Source organism: Pseudonaja textilis, chromosome 1 (genome assembly GCF_049901715.1).
Source record: "Pseudonaja textilis isolate UNSWEBS1 chromosome 1, rPseTex1.2, whole genome shotgun sequence".
NCBI lineage: Eukaryota > Metazoa > Chordata > Lepidosauria > Squamata > Elapidae > Pseudonaja > Pseudonaja textilis.
Window position 1 is genome coordinate 141,906,843 of NC_141990.1, and position 16,187 is coordinate 141,923,029.

Genomic DNA, 16,187 nt, shown 5'->3' on the forward strand with positions numbered 1-16,187 from the left:
ATAGGGGATGGGCCTGGGTCCTTCTCTAACTGCTCAGAGTCAAGTCTCCACCAGGGGCATGACAGCCCCTGAAGTACACAAAATGGGGTTTCTGAATGTAACACAGGAAATAAAATTGTACGTGACAGTACAAAACATGCATAAAATAAAGCCCTGTATTTTTTTTACAACAATTATGCAGGATGTTTGTACCACTCTACACGAACCTACAGTAGTTACTATATTCAGAAACTTCAGATATATTCCATACAATAAGAAACAGAGTTCTGGAGGAAAAATAACTAAATATACTTAAAATATTAAATAGTCAATGGTCAAGTCACACCCTACTTTATACATAAAGGTGTGCCTAAACAGTTAATAACCTACAAAATGCTGGGATTCAATCTTGTAAGGGTTCTGAGTAATTCGATTCTATGTAGAAACTGAAGCTACACAACTGGTTTGAAACCTGTTTCAGTGGTGTGGGAGAGTTTAACTAGATAAAGCAAGCAAGGCAAAAATATTACAGCATCATTGCCTGAAGTCATTAAGCAATTTTCAATGTAGAGTAATTAACACCAATAATAGTGAGACACAAAGAAGGGGGGCAGATGGGGGGGACCCACTTTCAATAACTTCAAGAGATATTTCTTCTTTATTTCCAGTGACTATTTTAGGCACTTACCATTCATCTTCTAAAGTCTCCACAAAATAAATAGGGGGAGACTAGGTGTAAAATTGTCAAATTCAATTTAAGTTAAGAACTGAAAGATTTGAACTTGTTTGGGTGAAGTTATCCCAGAAAACTCAGGATCTGTACAATTTTACCCAGGTCAGGCAAATATAGGTTTAATTTTTTTTCTGATTAAGAATTTTTTTTTTGAAGATTTAGACTTTCTCACTGCAACCCACCCCTTAAAAACATTACATAGAGAACTATACAGCCCTAGTAAATGTTATTAGAGCTATGATGGGAAAGGGAAATTTTCACAAAGAATATAATTAGGCTGAAGGAAAGGTTATTTCTTGATAGCCACCTGAAACAACAATCTACTTCTCCAACTAATAGATGTTCTTCTTCTTTGCTTCCTCTTTTACCATTTGAGAGACCACTTTGGATGGCAAGGAAAATACATGTTACCATTGTAATTAAAACAATAAATGGAAAAGTATGGTATCTTACGCGTCTTTTTCTCCAATACTAATAAAGTAAAATAAGAAAATATTAATAGTCCAAACAATCATGTTCTCCACATATATTAATTAGATGTTTTAGTTAGCTTATGAACGAAGTACATTAGAACAGTCAAATTGTGTATAATTTTAGAGAAATATTTTAAGAAGGGGGGGAGGTCAATGTTTATTTTTAATTAAAAAAACACTGGCCATAAATCCGAAGTAAAACTATATGTGACTGCCTGTTTTTGTTCTCCAAACATATTATTATCTGAGAATAAAATTAAATATATATTATCAGATAATATAAATACATTATCTGAGAATAAAATTAAACTATATCTGGCAATTAAAATAAAACACTCTAAGGAAAAGAATACTAATAAGTATTTTGGAGTCCTCTGTACATTTTCATGCCAGAAATATAAAACGTTGGGCAATATCCATCAAAATAGGCCAATTTGCACAACAGTGTATTTTTCACCCTCCCTCCAAAACCCTGCATGATTCCCAAATTTACTTCAGAAAATTCATAAATCTCCTAAAGCAACTTTGGCAGAACAAAATATATAGAGGAATGCTAGAGGAACACTGTCTCATCACTCACAGATCTGTACAGTGAAATGATACAATTAGGTTAATCCCTGATTTGGACTGAATGAGCTACATCGAATTCCCCCAATTTAACACCAACGAGGTATCTCACAATTACCATCTGTCTTGGTGCTCAGTTTATTATTATTGTTATTGTTATTATTATTATTCATTTTCCTTTATTATACATCACGTTGATGCTCAGTTCTAAATGTTACTTTTAAATAGGTTATATTTATGTTAAGTATCTTAAATATTTCCAGAACAGAATTCAGTGTGGCCATACTGTACTTGTTGATGCCCTTTGGCAGAGCCAGGTTGGGGATGGTTGCACATCCATCCTTGTGATCCTTGATTACTCAACATCTTTTGAAACCATCAAACACAGTACAGGTAATATTTGTTTAAGAACCACAACTAGAGCCAGCAATCCGGGCATACAGCAAAGCAATCACTAAGTGAAAACACAATTGTGATTCAGTTTTCCTTGTTTTACAGGCTTATGAAGACCTTTAAAGGCCTTTTTCATCATGGATGTAACTGTTGCTAAATGAGGAAACCAGTAAAACAAAACTTAGCGTCCTGGTCTGGGAATTGGATACTCCAAGGCACAGAATTAGATTATGTATTCTAAAGGGACCGTTTTTCTCCCATGGTTTCTGCTTATACAGCAAGAGCTGTCAGAGGTGGCATATTCCAAGTTCCCTTGATTTAAACAATGCCATCTATCAGTATCCACAAAGCATACTATGTCAGCATATACCGGAAAAGCTCAGGAGGCTCTTCAGCCAACATAACATATGTGGACACTTCAAATCTAAGCATACACTAAGGCAGAAGTTTGTCCACCCCGAGGATAAAACGCCCAGGCAGAAACTGAGCAATGTGGTATATGCAGTACAATGCAGTGTGCCATGTGCAGATCTGTACATTGGGGAAATGAAACAACCACTTCATAAATGCATGGCACAACATAGGAGAACAAACACATCAGGACTAGATTCAGCAGTCCCTCTGCATTTAAAAGGCACAGGCCACTCTTTGGACAGAGAGGATCACTGGTTTGAAAGAGGGGTTAAAGAGGCCATTTATATCAAACCTGAACAGCCCCCTCTCAACAGAGGGGGAGGGATATAACATCATCTATCTCCAATCTACAACACTTTCAACACTTTCTTTTCAACAGTTGCAAGAAGGTTCCACATCCATTTGCACCTCTCAGGTAACCCTGATGACACAGATAAACCTCCAGGTGATCTTAACCACTGCTAAAATGCTGTCTGCAAGGAATATAAATCCTTCCATTCCCCACCATCCAGTGAGAGCTGAAGAAACCTCTTGGATAAGAAGCAAAATGTCTTCAAATTGTTTTACAACAGTTTTGCCAAAAATGGGCATTTCTGGTTTTCAGCAAAACCACATCACTTGGTTTACTTAACAAATGCTGAAACCACTTTACAACTGATTCTCTCCCAAAACATATTTGGGACCCCCCCAAAATGGTCACATGCCTGACTTGTTTTATGACAGGTACAATATAAACTGCAATGGGCAGGCTCCATTACAGTCATATGCTGAGGACTACTTGTATGTAGTGCATTGATAGGACAGATGTTTACCTTGCTTATCACTGAGTTTAATGTTTTTGTTGTTGATGATTAATATTGTGAGCAGACTAGAAATGTTTTGGAGTCAAGTGACACCTAAATCTAATAAAATTAATAATAATAATAATTATTATTATTATTATTATTACTACTACTACTACTACTACTACTACTACTTATGTGGTTTCTCCTAAAAACATTCTCAAAATTTTAGTTATGTTAGTGCCTTTAACTAAAAATTTTATTCAGATGCTCTCTTACCAAATTTAGAAATGCCCAGTTTACAATAAGTTTAAATGAGATACAACTGAGAAAATATGGAACAATATTTTCATTAACTGAATACAGAATACAAATTTTATCAAGGTACCGTACAAAGTATATAAATAGTCAAATCTGCAGCATAGCTAAATAAAATCACTATGAAACAAATTAAATCAACTCAATATTAACTCTATACAATTCTACATTAATATAGAAGACAGTGTAAAGCAGATATTCCCAATAATGGATTCTTAATAAAGCCTTCTGCCCCATAGTAACATACTATCCCCCAAGTAACATACTTTAATTACAAACATGAGGAAAAAACTTGCAGTTAGAAAGTTGGAGAGCTCCACCCTGCAGCCACCTAAACTCCTATTTTCCAGTGCAAAGAATGACTCTCTCACTCACTCACTTTTCGTTCCAAAACATTTTTTCAAGGCAAGATAGTGGATAATTGCAGAGCACGTAAGTTTAAATTAGGAAGGGAGGGTGGAGAGTAACCTGGAGAGACTGGAAATACAGCAATCTATTGAGGACAACAAGGAGTCTAAAGGATGCGGGGAGGGGAGAAGGGGTGAGGAGGAGGAGGAGGAGCAGATATATAAACCAAATGCTTACAATGTTTTTAGATTAGCCACTGAAGAGATGTGGTTAATTTATCTTGATATAACCAGCTCTATTTTCAAAATCCCCGAAACTTCCTAAGCCTGCCAAGAGATGCCTAGAAGTAAATCTATAACCTCATTTAAAATTTACACTGGAAAGTGCTTTCATACTTTTAAATCAAGATTTTCTGGAACTCTTGCAAAGAACATACATACGTTAGATTGCACGTACAATTTTTCAGTAGTACTAAGTAAGAATTGCTAATTGTCCAAGGAGCAATAATTTACAAAGCATCATTATATTTATTACTATAACAATTTTTATGTTTCCATCATAGATAACAAAAGATATGCATTCTTACTTATAAACAGAATGACTATTTGAGCTAAACAAAGTTACTATGAGAATGCTTCAAATTTTATCTGACACTTTACAGCAAGGGTACATATCTCTTTTAGGTTGAAAGATGCACAACTGTATTTTTTCTTCTTCCCTTTAATCATGTCCAATTCCTATCTTGGGCATAAAAAAAAAACCAGATGAGTGACCTTGAACAAGTCACTTTCTCTCAGCCCTACAGAGGAGACAATGGCAAACCACTTCCAAAAAACCTTGCCAAGAAACAGCACAGGTTGTCTAGGCAGTTTCTGAGAATCAAACAGGTCTAAACAGAAGGGGGAAAAATGGAATGAAACTAAGGACCCTCTATCAGGCCAGAGTAAAGAATATTCTAGGCATCGAAGGGATAAACTTACTCAGATTTAGACTGAATGGGCAGATCCAGTTAATGTGAGAGGTTTTTCTTGGTTACATGGCAGGAGCTCAATCCTGTCACACCAGAGAAAATGGACAGAACGCCCGGAACTGTTAAGATGGTCACCTGTTAGTTAGTCTTTGCCTACCCTGGTTTTATGAAATTGGCTTAGGAATTAAACAGCCGGGTCCATGATGTGGTATTGACTTCTCTGAAAGATTAAGTGGTCCCACCTGCCTTTTAAGTAATCATGCACTTTTCCTTCAAGAACTGATCACTGAACTCAATCATTCTGGATAATATTGATCCAGTTTTCAATCTTCATCTTTTGGGGAAGGTCATTGAATAGTGGTAAAACTGCAGCAGCTATATGTGGTCTTGGTTTTAACAAATTATCTGGATCCTTTCCAAGTCTGGGTCCATTGACTGTTTATGACCTATGACAGAAGTGAGGTAGGAGTGGCGCAACAACAGTGGGCTTCTTAGATCTCTCAGCAGTTCTCATCCTTGGACCATGGTATGCTTGAACCAGTTGAAAAGAGTGAGAATTGGACCAAAATAATATCATAGTTCTCCTCTGTGCCCAGTTGTAGTTAGTGTTAGTAATACAGAGACTAGAGCCCCCAATTTGTGAGGTGCCTCAAAGATCAGTGCTCTCACCCCTACTGTTTAACATCTATACAAGGTCATCAAGAGGGATGTGAAGTCGGGTATTACCTTTACATTGATGATATTGATTATACAAGTCAATTCCTAGACTATTAAGCAATGATGCTCTAAAAATTTCACAAATAAAAATCAATTGATCAATTAGTATGCAATGCATCTATCCCATTACTTTTTAAGCTCCAAATCTTATTTCCATGGTGCAATATCAGAATATTCATGGCTAGATTATGAAATATCACATGCAATGTGGTATGTACTTTTTAAAGTTTAGAAATAATTGCAGTACTTTTGTGTATAACAGCTTTTAGCCAAATGTATTGGACAAGTGAGTTAGTTTGGGGCACTACTTTTTCCAAACCATTGCCAAAATACCCTTAAGATTTTCCAGGAAATCAACAACAAAAGCATATCCTCACTGTTGCCTAGGTCTGTGTGGAAGTTGCAGGCACACTGGCCCCTCTTTATAACACACAAGATAGCTTTTAAATTCTCTCAGTGCTCTGCAAGATTGAAACAGCACATGAATTCAATATGTGAATGACAACTATGATTCACACTATTAACATACACATGAAAACAAAATTAAAAACAGCTATTTCTAAAAGTCCATGAAGTAATCACTTATCCTGCTTTTCATCAAGGTAAAGAAATGAGACCTGCATCCAAAAATGTAAAACATTCAGTTAAAATATATAAAATAATCTGAAACATTGGATTATCACATTCACTTGTAAGTCTATGTATTTATTTTAAACACAGACTGAAAAGCATTCAGGTAGTCCTTGACTTAACAGTTCATTTAGTGACCATTCAAAGTTACAACAGCGCTAACCGTTTTTCACACTTAGGACCACTGCAATATCTCCATGGTCACGTGATCAAAATTCAGATGCTTGTCAACTGACTGGTGTTTATGGCAGTTGCCATGTCCCAGGGTCATGCGATCACTTGTTGTGACCTTCTGCCAAGGAATGTCTGTGGGGAAGCTAGCTTCATTTATCATGTTACTCACTTAACTGCGGTGATTCAGTTAACAACTGCGGCAACGAAAGTCGTAAAATGGGCCCAAACTCACTTAATAACTGTCTCACTTAGGCAACAGAAATTTGGACTCAATTGTGATAGCATTGATATGGGGGGGGGGGGAATTCCAAAGATAACAGTGTTTGTGGGGAGGGGGGAGAGGAACGCTCTTCAAAATTGCTTAAAGTTGGTGCAGTTTTAAGTCACTTGTGTTTTTCTTTGAAGTGGCACTTCCACTTTCAACCAGAGAGGGAGCTCTGCTCCAAACCCAGCTTGCTGCCCGGCACAAGAGACACAGAAATGTGGGTGAAAGAGAGAGAAACCCACACATTTTCTTGCAGCGCTGCCTTGCCAATTGTCCAAAGCCAGACAAATCCCCCCCTCTTTTGCGCAAGCCTCTCCCCTCCGCCCGCACTCTTCGCCCGCGCCAGGCCGTCCCTTCGCGTCTCCCCCTCCCCACTTGCAACGACCGCCTGCTTCTTTTTCGGCTCTAACGCTCCAGGCTCTTCTTAAGTCGCCCTACCTCAAATGACCTCCCTCGCAATCGCAGCCCGCCTCCCCCTCCTCTTTTTTTTCTCCCCCTCCTCCTCCTCCTCCTCTCTCGCCGCTCACGTCTCCTCTTGCAAACATTCCCCAGCCGCCAAACGGCGCTTCTCTCGCCACAACCACCAGCCGCTCTTCCCCAGGGCGTCCTTCCCAAAAATCAGACACCCACCCCACCCCCACCCCACCCTTACTCACCCTTTGCAAGCCCCTCATCCACAGCGCCTTTTCCCCGCTCCGCTCACCCCAGAGTTCAAGCAGGAGCCCCCCCCAACCTCTCTCTCCAGCCGCTGACACTCCAACCTTGACGGCCGCACCGAGACAATGAGACGCTGCTCCGATCCCTTTGCGGCGGCGGCCCCTTCCTTCTCCCCCCACCTCCTCCCACGACACCACAAGCCGTCGAGCCGCCGGGCTCTTCGGACTCTCTTCCAAAGCCCCCCGGCTTGTCCCGCTTTTGGCTCCCGCCGAGCCCATCCTCTTTCTAGCCCGGGTTCCTCCTCGTCGCCCCCTCCTCCTCGGCTTACCCGGACCGAGTCCTCATCCTGACTGGCCGCCGCTGCTGCCGCCGCCGCGGCTGCCGCTGCCGCTGCTTTAGCACTAGTCCTAGACAAGCGGGTCCTGGATGAGATGAAATGGCTGCCGGACCCCGGGACCACCGTCGCCGTCGCCGCCGCCGCCGCCGCCGCTTTCCCGGAGAGACGCTGAGATTGGGAGCTCTTTCGGGTGTTCACCATGGCCTCACTGCAGCCACCCCGGGAAGGGCGGCGCTGCCGCTGACTCCACCGCCTCTTGCTGTGAGGAGCGACGCCGCCGAGCCAAAGAACAAGGGCCCCAAGCCGCGGAGCGCTCCTCCTTCTCAGCTCAGTCACCCACCACTAACTGGCCGCCATTACTCGTTCTCTCGTCCCTTTCTCTCCTCGGTCACGGCGAAGCCTCCCGCCTCCACTGCGAGGCGCTGCTCCGCCGCCGCCTCTCATAGGGCCGCCTCTTCTTCCACCTCCTCCCTACACCTGGCAACATAGAGCTGGAAAATGATGAGAGCGTGACATGCAGCCAGAACTTCCGGTGAGGATTGAAAGCCGTCATAGGCCAGGAGTGTCTATGAGCCCCGGTGGTGCCTCTAGCATCTATCAACTCTATGGTGGAGGTTCTCTTCTGTACTGTACTACTTTTTACAGCGGCAGCCAAGTGGGGTTGGGGGTGGTGGGGGGAACAGTCAAGTTTTATGCCGGAAGTGCCTGTAGGGAACGCTTTGATGTTTACTATGCGTGATGCAGTACATGCGGCGCTCTGCAATGGCGTGCTCTGTGATTGTTTTAGACGGGGCGGGATTAATGACAGGAGAGGGAGGCGGGAGGAAGGAGCCTCTTGGGACTGAAGGAAACTATAGAAACTGGGTTTGAGAAACGGTAGCTAACTGTGATTCCGTATTTGCTTTTTTTCAGAATGGAGAAAGTGGAGAATCTGATTAAAAAGAATTTCTTCTTAGAAAAGCACGTTTTAATCCATAAATAATGGAAACCTGTTCACACGTTTCATTCCATTGATTCTTCCATAAGGATTGTCACCTGGAGAGTAGCGATAGTTTATAGCTCGAAGTTTGTGCTTGCTAAAAAAAACCCTGAAGTAATGCATTGCGCTCCCCGAAATTTACTGACAAAACTCTGCCTATAAAACTCCAGTTGAATATATTTTGTTTTCCCAACTTAAATGGATACCTTATACAAAATGGTTAGAGGGGCAAATACTATTGAGAATATATAATCATACATATATTCATGTGCTGAATCTTGGAGGTGATAACTAATACCTTGAATTGCATCCATAAGATAATTAGAAAATCTGAAGTCACCCACATTTTGGACCTGTAGTTTCTAAATTGCTTTCAATGACATAGAACACATTGAAGCAGTTTGGAAACCTTACCATTCCAGGAACAGTTGTAAATGACAGACCTGATGGAAAAGTCTTTCTAATCACAGCTACCACCTGCTCATTGAACAAAAGCTGTGAATCTAGGAGGATCACAATGTTACTAACCAAGGACCACGAGCCCATCTTGAATTCATGTCTGGAATGGGATGGTTTCTGAAACCAAAACCACTCCATCGTGCTTGGATTATATCTGAACCTTTCTTATCCAACCCAACCCAAATTAGTCATCAGACCTCTGGCAATCCCTCAATGTCAACAGCTATTTGCTGTAATGCCAAAGATGCATTATTAAGTATCATCAGTTGTGCTAAACAATAACCTCATTCAGTGCCTTCAAATCTGAGTGAAACAGAGTGAGGAGAGCATTTGGCTCTGCCGCATTATACAGCTAAGAACATTGGGTCTGATCTCTACCACTGCTTGTTTATTTAGAGGCAGAACTAGTGAACAGTAGTGCCACCTACTTCCAACTTTTACAGACTGTCCAAAACAATACAATACATATACAGGTAGGCCTCGACTTATGATCACAATTGAGCCCAAAATTTATGTAGCGAAGCAAGACCGTTAAATGAGGTGATCAAATGAACCCAGAATAAACCTTCATAAACACATTCCAGTTGCCAAGGGGCCAAATTTCAATCATATGACCATGGGGGTGCTTGCAACAGTTGTAAATGTGAAAAACGGTCATAAATCATCCAAGTGCTGCTGTAATTTCAAATGGTCACTAAATGAATGGTTTGTAAGTTGAGGACTACCTGTATGCATCACTCTTGTGTGTATACACAGATAATTCATTTCTGGCAAGGTATGCTGCAGTTGCAGAATTGGTCCTGGAAGAATCCTATAAAAGTGGTCATAGCTGCAGTAAACTTTAGTTCCTCTGCCAGAATCTCTTAAAAGTTCCTTCTATTCTCTCTCTCTTTCTCCATATATGTATATGGAGAGCCCAAAATTTATGTTGCTAAGTGAAACATTTGTTAAGTTAGTTTGTTCCATTTTACAACTTTACTTGCCACATTTGTTAAGTGAATCACTGCAGTGGTTAAATTAGTAACACGGTTAATTGTAGTTTCCCCATTGACTTCGCTTGTCAGAAGGTCACAAAAGCTGATCACATGACCCTGGGACACTGCAGCTGTCATAAATGTGAATCAGTTGTCAAGCATCCAAATGCAAATCACGTGACCATGGAGAGCTGCAACAGTCATAAGTATGAAAAAGGTCATAAATCACTTTTTTCTGTGCCACTGTAATTTTGAACAGTCACTAAGTGAACTGTTGTAAGTCAAGAATCACTGAACACATTTTTGAAAATTAGTCACATTCAATAAATTTATTCTAAATCCAATCAAAAGTGATAAACATTGCCAATTCTGTTTCTACAGTTGAAATATGTTTTCTAAGAAAAATATGGCAAATAGCTGAACATTCCCAACCATAAAAGATTGGAGGACCAAATCTAGCTCTTTCTTTTCCTTCTTTCTTTTTGCTGGAAGTTTGGTTTTCCCTAAATTGTTTTTTCTAAGCTGTTTGCCCCCCTCCCTTTTTATGTGGGCCCCCTCCCTTTTTATGTGGGCTCTATTATTTATTTATGCATACTTTCCCTGGTCAATGTAGTCTTCCCAAGGCAATTTGTAATACAGTACTGTATCAGCAATATTGCAACATGAAAAGTTCATAAGTTATCTTCAAGAGAATACATTTCTATTTTTCTATTCAGAAAGATTTCAAAAATAAGCAAGTAAAGCCAATTTAACCTATATGGTATGTTATTGTATAATGTCATTGAAAAGTATCTCATGAGAGAAAATAGAGAACATTACTCAGTTGATGCTTTCGCTATGCAGAAAGTCCTTGGGTTTGTTCTTTGAGAACTCATATAGACACTACCGCATTTAGTGTGCTGAATATACTTTCAGTTAATCCTTGAAAGGACCTCTGGAAGCAATTCCTTCATTGCTCTTCGTGTGTGTGTGTGTGTGTGTGTGTGTGTGTGTGTGTGTGTGTGTGTGTGTATCATCCATCTCACTTGCTTCTCTGAAAACAATGGTACTACACAGAAACTTATTAAGCGTTACAGAATTACCAAATGAAATATAATATCCTTGGCCAGAGTTTTTATTTATTTGTATTACTGTATCCTGCTTTTATTATTTTATAAATAACTGAGGTAGCAAACATATCAAAAATACCTTTCTCTGCTTATTTTCCCCACAACAACCACCCCGTGAGGTGAGTTGGGCTGAGAGTGTGTGACTGGCCCAAAGTCACCCAGCTGGCTTTCATGGCTAAGGTGGGACTTCAACTCATTGTCTCCCTCTTTTTAGCCTGTTGGAAGTCATCTGCGTATTTTCATTTTCTTTCTCCCACCATAGCCCCGAGTACCTCTTCCTTAATACAGGTAGCCCACAAGTTACAGCAGTTTACTTAGTGACTGTTCAAAGTTACAGTGGTACTGAAAAAAGTGACGTGACCATTTTTCACACTTATGACCGTTGCAGCATCCTCATGGTCACATGATTTACATTTGGATGCTTGACAACTGACTCACATTTATGATGGTTGCAGTGTCCCAAGGTCATGTGATCCCCTTTTGTGACCTTCTGACAAGCGAAGTCAATGGAGAAAACAGATTCACTTAACAGCGTTACTAATTTAACCACTGCAGTGATTCACTTAACAAATGTGGCAAGAAAAGTTGTAAAATGGGACAAAACTCAAATTTCTTACTTAACATTAATTTGGGGTTCAGTTGTGGTCACAAGTCAAGGACTATCTATATTATGGAAGTTTTTCCAAAAAGGGACATAGGGAAAGAAAGACAGGAGACTGTAAAAAGAAGTTTCTTTTCTGTTAAGCCAGTCTTTGCTGGAAACATTCCCCTATCAATAATGGGAAGACTTTCTCACCTATAGAAAGCTTTTGTTGGTTTCTTGACATTACCATCACTTTTCTGTCCCCTTTTCAACTTATACTATGTCCCATTTTCATCCATACTGTACTGACCTAGGAACATGATTACGAAACGTTTTTGAGAATAAAAATCAGTTTTTAGACATTGGTGACACTATCAGTGCAGTGTTACTTAGCTCTGTGGATGCAAGACAGTAAAGGTCAGACAAGTCACTGCACATTAATGAAGCCATCTGCTTAATGTTAATTTTCTCTTGCACAGAGATATTTCAGTCATTTGCATTACTCTTCTTCTCTGTCATTCTCTTTGTTTTTTGAACCTTAGTCACATGAAATATGTTCTGCAAAAACTAGTAGTATGTATTGAAAAAATGCCCAGAGGGATTAGAATCCCTAAAAGAGCATTATGAACATATGGGGAAAGGAGGTATCATTTTTCTAAGCAGCTTTGAAACTGTTAACCATTGGTTAATATTTGTCCAGTTTGCATTTTATTTCAAAACAAATACGTGTTTAAATTTCAAGTTGGAAAATTACTTCTTCTTGTGTCAGATTTTCATTATTTTCTATAACTGCAATGTAAATGTTTATCAGTTCTTTGTTAGAATCCTTTTGTTAGAAAATACTGTATTCATTCTACCATTTGTGGTAGTAATTCTGCAAAGTTGCTATTTGACCAGCACAGGGGACTGAAACAGATGTTGGGAAAGGATTTTTTAAATGAGGATTAAGGAACCAAACATTCTGCTTATTGATATTTCCCTTCATAAACCTTGCAAAATTGCTGAATACCTGTTTTAATAAGGAGACTAATTGTTCTGAAAAACCTGAGACTTCCTCCACATACCTCAAGGGATATACTCATTTCCCTACCCAGTTAATCAAGGATGATGTAACTTAGTCCTGGGTGAAAAGAAACAACAGAAGGTCTGGCTGAGTTACGGAATACAACAAAGTTACCAGCTTGAAAAATAAATCTTGGTCTCCAGAATATAGGGCTCCTGAGAAACAGATGTTTGAAGCTAGGTTCCACAATTACATTTATTATTTATGTTTGTAAATAAACTCAGTAAATGTTACTCAACTTCCAATGACAATATGCTATCTTCAGGATTTTTTTATCTTTAAAGAAAATATTGTAACAAGATGCTTCTTTGTGGCTAATGGACATATTGATTTCATGAAACAGTGAATCTGGGATCACAAAATGGATGCATTACAACATCCATGGCAGAATTGCAACTGCCAGTATTCCTCACCATTGCCTAGGACTTGTAATTAAGCAACATCTAGAGAGCTGCAGCTTCCCAAGTCCCCTAGAGGGATACAGATGCATAATCTGTTCCAAATGAAAACTCTGAAGTCAGAGTTATGGATTTTTTTTCTCTATGTGCCTTATGATTAATGAATTTGGTGGGACTCATCTCCGGGGCAGATGAGTCTGCCTACCGAGATGAGGTGGACCGGTTGCTTTCGTGGTGTAGAGACAATAACTTGGTCCTCAACACCAATAAGACCAAGCAGCTCATAGCGGATTATAGAAGGAAGAGATCAGATATCCAGGCCTTGCTTATCAATGGAGACCGAGTGGAGCAAGTGGCCAGTTTTAAGTTTCCGGGGGTTACCCTAAAAGAGGACCTGACCTGGGGTGCCCACATTGCAGCCCTGGTCAAAAGGGCCCAGCAGAGATTACACTGCCTGAGACTTCTCAGAAAACAACAACTGAATAAAAAACTGCTGGTTACCTTCTACTGCTGCGCCATAGACAGCATTTTAACGTACTGCACCTCTGTCTGGTTTGCCAATTGCACAGTGGCAGATAGGAAAGCATTCCAGAGGGTTAGCTTCATTGCCCAGAAGATAATTGTTTGCCCTCTCCCCTCTTTGGAAGAGCTTTATAGCTCCCGCTGCCTTAAGAAAGTTCAAAACGTTCTCAAAGATCCATCTCATCCTGGGCAACCTTTTTTTGAACTATTACCATCTGGCAGACGGTACAGAATAATAAAAACAAGGACAAATAGGCTGAAAAACAGCTTCCATCCCAGGGCAGTAGCTCTTTTGAATTCTGCTGTATAGTGCAGTGTTGGTGTGGTGTTGGGAGTTTCCGGTTCAATGTGTGAAGGGTAAAGGGTGTGTGTTTGTGTTTATTTTCATGGTCATGGTCATGATGTGCACTGAAGATGGTGTTTGATTTCGTTGTACAAGGTGCAATGACAAAGTAAAGTAAAAAGGGAAATATGCAAACATATTGATAAAATACTGCATGTTGACAAAAAATTATACTTAACACAAGCAACTTCCCATTATTGCAAATATTGCATTAGAGAACAATACTATTATTATTAGTTTTTACAAACTATTGTTGTATAGATATTTGGTAATGTGGAATGGTTCTGCATTAATTTATCAGATTTGCAATTGTATGAAAAAATATCCTTCCTCCTTTTGGAATTTTTAAGTTTTTATATATTTTGACACATCAGAGTGTTGGGTCCTAATGATATAAAACTGAGTCTGAATAAACAAGTAAAATCAAACATTGGTGATTGTTTCATTTATTTCATAACAAAATAATCTAGCTTGCAGTAGACCAATGTGAACAACTATTGCCCCATTGTTTCAGTAATTACATCATGTTTAGCTGCAAGAATTGCATGCAAGCACCTCCTGGGATTGGTGATCAGATATCATCTATGGGGACTTAATCCCATTTCTCTAACAGCTAAGTAACATTAGAGGTTTTCTTGGCAAAAACTGCTCATTTTGAGTCCTGACAGTGTTATTGTGGAGCGTTGATTTGGACGTTGACTTTGCCATTCTAAAATATTGAATTTGTTCTTCATTATTTACTTGCTTTCATTATTTAACTTGCTTTTATGTCTGGGGTCACTGTCTTGATTCACTTGCATTTCATATGGCAGATTTCTATAAAATTCTCTGATACAAACAGAATTTATGTTTCATTCTTTTCTCACTTATTCATAAACTTTCCTTCACCTGACCTCCCCTGGCATCTTTCAAACGTCTTCTGACAAACTTGAGACAAGTGTTAATGTTCAGCTTTTTAATGATTTCCATCTTGCTATTCTTCTTTGAACCACATTTTTCAACAACTACTTTTCTGAAATTAGGATCATGAGGCTTTAGCCAAGGGGCAAGAGCCTTAGATTATTTTTGTATGTAAAAATTGGAAGTGAAGAATCTGTTATCATGTGGAAACTTGAATTCTCATTAACTCTTAACTCTTATTAACCAATGCAAGACTTATCATGGTCCAAAACACTTGGAGTGACTGAGATCAGAACGAAGTACACAATACTTGTGGCTTAGTGGTTGCAAGCAGTCCATCATTCTTTTCTGATTCCCAAGAATCTCCCCAAATGAGTTGGGTCAAAATTTTAGACACATTTTGGGAAACCTTGGAGGAGTTAAAGAATAATATTAGTGCATTAAGGTTTGCAGGTGCATGCAGCACTAATTTTACCCTTTAAAACTTCTGAAAATTATTTCCCAAATGCCCATAGTCTCTCCCCTCCCCCCAGTATAATGTGGTTCATTAAATGTCATACAAACATTGAAGCAGTCCTCAGGAGCCAACATTTGTTCATCCCTAGATTAAATGGAAAATTATTGCTTTGTTATGGCAACATAAGGCACATTCATCCTGTAAGTGGCAGGCATTCTAACACATTAAATCAAACAATTTAAAATTAATCTTTTGGTCTCTTGTTTCTAAGGATTACTGTGATAACAAGTCATGGAAAACACAATGCTATACACAATGGTAAGATGTAGTTGACAATGATATACCATCTAAGCATGCACCACAGGCAGTCATGCCTTTGTAAAAAATTGATGGTACGTCCAATTTTTCCAAAACAGCACTGAGCAGATGGAATCACTGGATACACCCAAAAGATGCAGACTGATATTCCTGTGAGCAAATGAATCAGATGTTTTGCTCATATCGTTTCTAAAATAGGTCAGCCCATTTCAGTGCATTTTTCTACTGTTCATAAAATCTTGAGAAATGGCCTCAGAATATTGATAAGCTTTCTTTTAAAAAAAAAAATGATCTAAAACTTAAATTTAAAGAAGCCTATTAGAAA

General features: G+C 39.4%; 1 protein-coding gene across 2 annotated transcripts in view; it reads right to left on the bottom strand.

Annotated features, from left to right (window-relative positions):
- Positions 1–8,219, bottom strand: part of ATAD2B (ATPase family AAA domain containing 2B) — a 71,837-nt gene extending 63,618 nt beyond the window's left edge. For both annotated transcript variants that reach the window (XM_026710328.2, XM_026710327.2), the window contains exon 1: positions 7,749–8,219. In XM_026710328.2, coding sequence (XP_026566113.2) covers positions 7,749–7,958 — 210 coding nt within the window. In that variant the 5' untranslated portion in view covers positions 7,959–8,219. The remainder of the gene's footprint in view (positions 1–7,748) is intronic.
- Positions 8,220–16,187: the final 7,968 nt, after the last annotated feature.